The sequence below is a fragment of the Pelophylax lessonae genome (assembly GCF_965119305.1).
Source record: "Pelophylax lessonae genome assembly, chromosome: 3".
Classification (NCBI taxonomy): domain Eukaryota; kingdom Metazoa; phylum Chordata; class Amphibia; order Anura; family Ranidae; genus Pelophylax; species Pelophylax lessonae.
The window spans coordinates 529588576-529595888 of NC_138770.1; the positions used below are offsets into that span (position 1 = coordinate 529588576).

Here is a 7313-nt window from a genome sequence, read left to right on the forward strand (position 1 = left end):
CCCTATATGTACCTGGCACTAAAAGCTAGAAAGCAACAAGTATGACAGATGTAAAATTTACCTGCCTGGTATATACTTAATAAAGGTGCCAAGGTAATTAATCGCAGCACAGTGTTTTGTTTGACTACTAGCCAAAAAGCTATGACATGTTATACATAATCACGAACTCTAACAGAGAAGACATCTACTGATATAATGGGGACATGAATGGCCTTATCTTTATATAATATTTTTATGTATATTTGTATAACAATTGCACTGTATAGCTGCCGTTCTAGCATAAAAATGCCATATTCCAGACTCAAGTACAAATACACAATAAGAGAATATAGATAGCTAGACCATTGTTCCTAATTTTTATAGACAGTTTACTGACTGGAATGGTACCAGCTGATTGGAGAAACTCCAAACTGGTACCAGTATTTAAAAAAGGTGTTTAACCCTGACTGCATAGATGGTTCTTGACTGTCAGAGGGGCAAGGATGTGGAATTCTCTTCTACAAGCAGTGGTATCAGCAGGAAGCTTTAATAGTTTCAAAAAACTATTACATGGGCATCTTAACGATCTCAACATACAGGGTTATACAATGTATTAATGACATAGACACAAGCACACTCAACACCACAGGTTGAACTGGATGGACTGGTGTCTTTTTTAACCTTACTATGTAAAAAATAAAACAATCCCCACATAGTTATCCAAACACAAGCACACTGCCATATTATATCTAGTCAATAATGCATCCAGAGGCCAATGAGATTATATAAAGCAAATTCACATATGTTAAATAAATCCAATTGGGACAAATATCATGGTGCAAACATGCATGTAACTCACTGTGGGATCTTACATCTTTAACTTGATGACAGATCAGCATTTGAGTAAAACCCATATAAAGTCCTGCATCCTTGGTTGCCCAGGGAGCAGTGTCTCTGTCTATGACTTGTGTCGGCGGCTACGGAACATCCTTCTTCCCCACAAATTTTCTGTAAATAAGAGCTAGTTTAGGCTAAAGAGATCAAACATCTCTTTAGCCTAAACTAGCTCTTATTTACAGAAAATTTGTACTAAGCTCCTGAAGAGTGGATGATAACTCCACGAAACGCGTAGAGCCATAAAAATATGAAATATGAAGATTTATCAGGACATAGATTACGCAATATGTATGAAAGAGCCCATGAGCCACTGGATGTATTCTTGCTATGTATTTGATATATATATGCCGTTGTATGATATTTGTATCTGCTATTATATATCTATTTATTATGTGTATATGCCTAGCAAGACATTTCCGTTACTACCTTTTGTATGCCCATACCTGAATTGTCTGTATCTGTACTGTGAATATGCGAGATTCTATTTATTCTATTTATTGATTATTGCTGCATGATCTATTCTTTTATCGTGCAGCAAGTAATAAACTAATATTTTGAAACAATTTTATCTTTATTTTTATTTGGATATTTGCAATAGCAACCTACCTCATTTAAAGTCCCATTATCCTTACGCCCCCCCTGTTGTATACAATACTAGGGATGGAGGTGGTTGCTGTGATGCTTCAGATCAATTATTTCTGTATTCATATAGGCATTTCACTAAACACTAGAGTAAAAATTACCAGATCATTCAATCCATTTTAATGCACTGTCATCCATGAAAATCCCAACATCACATGGATTAGGTACTTTGATGAAACCAGATTTGAATGAAATAAACATGCCACAGGAAAGAACAATGAGACTGCAGATACTGATTGGTATTGTGGTAATACATTTCACTGAAAATATATTGTTTAGAGTTTATATAACTACAATAACGTTTTTAAATGTGGTATCCTATTGGTATCTCATATGTTAAACACATGTTTTATAGCATTGTATTCTGTGGATGACTTTTGATTAAATAAAAAGCTTTTTGAATTGGTAATTGCAAACATGACTTATTTTAATGACAGTGAGTTCCAAAGAATTCTAACACTTTTTGTGTTTTGTTTTTCTTTAGCTGACCACATGTACAGTGGATGGAACACTACAAACATTTTCTTCTTGAACAGACATATCAATCACTGAAATGGAGCACATGTGGATAGTGGAATGATTACTTGTCTTACTGCTTACCTAAAAGAACTGTCTAATTCTGATCAATATCCTAGCACGTTCTAGATGAGTTATACAATTAAAATGGGAACAAAACTTAATTCCCTTCTCTACAAAGTTTAAACAAATTAATACAAGATGTCAGATACGGTAAATGGAACTGATCATGACTAGGTTGGATAACTTTAACACTAAATGGGAACCATAGTAGTTTCATCAAACATTGCCCTGGAAAGCCTGAAAGCAGGTTAGCTCCTTCTGTGGGGCACTAGTTATTCCCTATCGTCTTCTGTTATTTTTCCTTTAAGACTATTAATTAGATAAGTAATATAAGTATCTATAATAGCAACAGTAAAATGGGAATTTACATGCAGAATGATTTTTAACTATTCACATAGTAGTGAATTTGAAATGTTTCAAGATGTTTGTTGTTCTGTTATTTATATGTTAAAATTAGTTCTGAAAAATAAACTGTGTAGTTGTCATGTCTAGTATTGTTGAAATTTTATTAGGACTAGTGTGGATATTTTTCAGGATGTTTTTTATTTAGATTGTCATTATGGCTCCTGTTGTCGGTTTTCTTGCAATACGCTCATTAGAGCGTGTACGGGCGAACTGGCACCTTCCCTTAGATGTGTAGATGCATTCGCTCTACATAGACATCTCCGCCGGTGAACACTCCATGAGCGGGTCTGTTTGCCGTTATAGATCTATATATATTGCGGTGCGGAGTCAATATTGTTTTGATGTATATCTGCCTTTATGAAGGAATACACGCTCGTGTCTTTCTACTATGCCCTGATCACCATAGTGGAAACAGCATGGCTCTTTCCCTGCAGATAGCCTCACGTCTATGGGAACAGTAGTATAATCCTACTAGGCATTGTCCTCTGAGCTTTGCTGAATGGGATTCACGACAGTAGTAGAGGCTGGAATGCATGCACGAGTTTGAGCAGAGCAGCGTTCACGGTTTTACACACTGGTTTCACTGAGTAGTGTTAGGCAGGAAGCCGTGCACTCTGTTCTGCTCATTCACGATCATGTATTCCCCCTTTCTAGTGTATATTTGAATGTATACAAGTGTGTAATCAGCTGATTCTTTGTGAGTAACTTGCGTCATGTGACTGTACATTTGGAACTGATTGGCTGATGTTGTATAGCCCTCACTTCCTGCTGATTGTCCCTTTTGTTGGCTCATAAATAAATGAAGCTCCCTGCTTTAGGCAGGACATTCTTGTGAGCATCCAATGTGATAGCAGCCTTTGTGTCTGTATTACTGGGTACTGCTGAGCGCTCAGTTACCTTATACAAAAGAGCTGAGAACTGTGCTTTTTAGCACAATGGGATTGATTGCACTTGGCGTATATTAATATCCAAAATGCACTTATTAGCGTAACAGAGTTATTTGTGCATCAAGCGTATATTATTTCCAAGACACTAGGCAAACAAGTTGAAGTTTGGAAAAGCTACAAAATAAAGATATGTTTATGAACGCTTAGTATGTAATAAATTGTAATGTTGTACTGTTTGATGTTGCCCAAAGTAAGGAGACTAAGAATTCGTGCCAAGAATGTACCATAGAAATAAACTGGAAACTTTCACAACTTAAAAAACCTCCTTTGCACATGGTTAAAATCAACAGAGGGTTATATCAAATGTAGGTAATCTCTTTGCTATGTTGTTTATTTTGCTTACATTTGATTGAACTCTCTTTATTTGAGTTAAATGACTCTTTGTTTGAAGAGGTTAAGTGTTAGGTTAAGTTTTAGGGTAAATATTACTTTTTGGGATAAATAAGGGTTAGCATGATGTAAAGGGTTAAAGGAAACCTGTACTGAGAGAATATAGAAGCTGTCATTGCTGACCTCTCTCTGCTGAGGTGCTTAGTATTTACATTTTTTTTAAACAATATATGTTTATTAACTGCTTGCTGACTAGTTTTACTGTGGCAGGTCGGCTCTGTCCCACTAAACGACATACCACCCATTGGCCATAGGGGAAGCCAATCAGTGGGTCCGGCGGCCACGATTGCTCTCCATGGAGACAGAACGGCGGTGTGCCGTTGTAGACACAGCAGACCACTGTTCTGTCAGTTTTGAACACAGGGATCCTGTGTTCCTCCTATTTAGGAACACAGGTCTCTGTGTTCGTGCAGCAAGCCCATCACCCCCACAGTTAGAAAGTCCCCCCCAAGGCACATTTAATTCTTTAATCGCCCCTGGTGTTATCCCCTTCCCTGCCAGTGTCATTAGTACACTAACAGTTCATATTTTTAGCACTGATTACTGTGATAATGTCACTGGTCCCCCCAAAAGTGTCAAAAATGTCAGTTAGATGTCCGATCTGTCTGCCGCAATGTCGCAGTCCCAATAAAAATTGCTAATCGCTGCAATTACCAGTAAAAAAAATAAAAATAAATAAAAATGACATAAATCTTTCCCCTAGTTTGTAGATGCGATAACTTTTGTGCTAACCAATCAATATACACTTATTGGGATTTTTTTTAACCAAAATAATGTAACAGAAAACAAATTGGCCTAAAATTATTTAATAAATTAGATTTTTATTATTTTCTTCTTGGGAATTGTTATATAGCAGAAAGTAAAAAATATTGTTTTTTGTTTTTTTTTTCAGAATTGTCACTCTTTTTTTGTTTATAGCGCAAAAAATAAAAAACACACAGGTGATCAAATACCACCAAAAGCAAAAGCTCTATTTGTGGGGAAAGAAAGGACATCTATTTTGTGGGGTACAGCATCACATGACCACGCAATTGTCAGTTAAAGTAACGCAGTGCCATATCGCAAAATACTGGCCTGGTCATTAAAATGGTAAATCCTTTCGATCCAGAGGTTAAGATTTCAAGAAATATCATAGAATACATAGTATTCTACTGTATGTAGGGTAAGAGCACGGGAAAGGTGATGGCTATGTCAGGGTCAGTGAGGTAGAGCAATAGAAAATAAAAAAGTATTAATTGTGCTAGATCTTAGTCTTTTTTTTCTGACCTGCTTCTGTCTTGTAGTACACTGGCATCATAACAGGTCCACTTGTGTTATAACAGGTCCGAGATGAACAGAGAAGCTGAGATAACTCTTCTCTATAAAAATTGTGAAATCTATGTGCTGCGGTACAGGCGCACAGAAAAAAAACCCACTGTCCTGTATGCTGGACAGTCAAGCAGTGGCAGCATGTCCATTCTGTGAGTTCTGTGGTGGAGGGAGGGTACTAGAAGAGTGTGTGAATAGTTTTGGGCTGGTGTTAAATTTTAGGGCTTAGGTTAAGGAAGGGTTAAGTATGAAGGGTAGTCCTCTCCTTTCTGGTTTCAAATTGTTCTGCACTCAAAATCATGTGTTGCAATGATAGATAGTTGCCCCAAAGCAATAAATGTAATTAGTCTACGCATGACCCTTGGTGGGGATAGTACCTAAAGTTACTCCTTAAAAATAGAGGTCAGGGTGTGCGAGATCACTTCATTTCACCACTCACTTATATCATTTTGCCACTGAAACCTTCACCCTGAGAAGTACCTCAAACCAGCATACAATCATATTTTATTTTTTATTTTAGATATAGAGTTTCAAATCTAAGTATTAGATACCAGTCATAAAAAAAATAGACCCAACAGTTAATTATTTTATTTTTTAAATTGCTTTATATTTTCTATAGATTTTGATAATAAATAAAATTGTATATAGAAAAGTGAGGAAAAAGTTTATATTGTATTTCCACCCAAATAATATTCTAAAAATACAATATGTCTTTCCTGTTTAAAATCGTATTCCTGATTCCAGAAGACTTCTCCAGCTTCTTCTTATAAAACATGAACAGGTGAAAAAACAAAAGACCAAAGCTCGACTGATACCATTTCCATACGCAAAATTAGCTAAATTAGGGAGAATACTGTATTTTTCAAAAAGTCTCCAGCACAGTCAGTCTGGGATAATTTAATATTTCCTAATAATCCATGCTTGTGTTACCCCTTATTTTATTTGAGTACTTGAGATTTTTTTTTTTTATTTACTTTCCTATTTCTTTTCAATGTTTTCCAGTTATTTTTTCCTTTTGGAACTAACAATTATTCAATAAATGTAAATTTTGTTAAAAACACAAACAATGCGAAATCCACAATATTACTTCTTTTTACATTTCTTTATCATATCGTTTTCAAAAAGCTTCTTCTGTACCAAAAAAAAAATCTTCTTGGGATATGACATTGTATTTAATTAATCCCGTCTCGTATTGCAACTTTGTTTAAACAAAGCTTCTAAAAAGCAAAAAGGGTCTAAACACACAAATTGCATCGTCTATTACAAACGGTTTATCTATTTTCTATATTCTTTTTTTACAAACTTTTTATTAAGTGATACTGAAAAGGGTATTTCCAAAAAATACATTGAAATACAAATAATAAGGGTAAAATGATAGCCTTAATAAAACATTAACATAGAAGGTGATACGATGCTATAACATAATCAAAAAATGCCAATATACGTATAGAGAAGTGTAGTTAGAGTGAACAGTAAATAGCTGATCATTTATGGGCAGTTATTAAGGGTTAATCTAATGTTCAGTTAGTTGAAGAAGGACCTCAGAATGTTCAAACCAGGGATCCCATTTAGTGTTATAAAAAGGCATAGAATTGTATAGGGTGTGAAATATTTTTCTGTATGACAGAAATAAATGGAGTCTACTCTTGATTTCAAATGAGCAAAGGGAACTGAGGAAGATTTCAAATGAATAGCTATAAGCCAATGAATAGAAACACAGATGATAAGTTTATCTATTTCTAAAATAATTATTTTCTGTGTGGAACTCCACTGCACAGGTAGTTTTAAAATATCACAAAGGAGATATCCTCCTCAGAGTTCGCTATACTCCGCTTAAATTACATCTGATGGGCGTAAGGCCAGATGCATTATGTGGTAAATGCAGGGGGGAGACGGGTACCCTTATCCATTTGTTGTGGAGATGCCCCAAATTACACCGATATTGGTCCAAGGTTGTGACCACAGTAAACACTGCTCTAGGTGTAGTGGTCCCTTTGGATCCTAGACAGTGCTTGCTGGGCATGCTTGATAAGGTCACCCAGGACAGATGTCTTGGGGAGGCGGCAGCGAGAGCCTTGTTTCAGGCACGTAGACTTTTGTTAGTAAACTGGACTGCGTCTGAACCTCCCACGCATGAGATGTGGCTTGAACAGTTGGGTAATACAT

At 35.9% G+C, this 7313-nt stretch overlaps 1 protein-coding gene across 1 annotated transcript in view; it reads left to right on the top strand.

Annotated features, from left to right (window-relative positions):
- The window catches only part of WDR27 (WD repeat domain 27), a 522635-nt gene extending 520507 nt beyond the window's left edge, over positions 1 to 2128 (top strand). The window contains exon 24 of the mRNA XM_082251222.1: positions 2003 to 2128. Coding sequence (XP_082107348.1) covers positions 2003 to 2050 — 48 coding nt within the window. The 3' untranslated portion in view covers positions 2051 to 2128. The remainder of the gene's footprint in view (positions 1 to 2002) is intronic.
- Positions 2129 to 7313: the final 5185 nt, after the last annotated feature.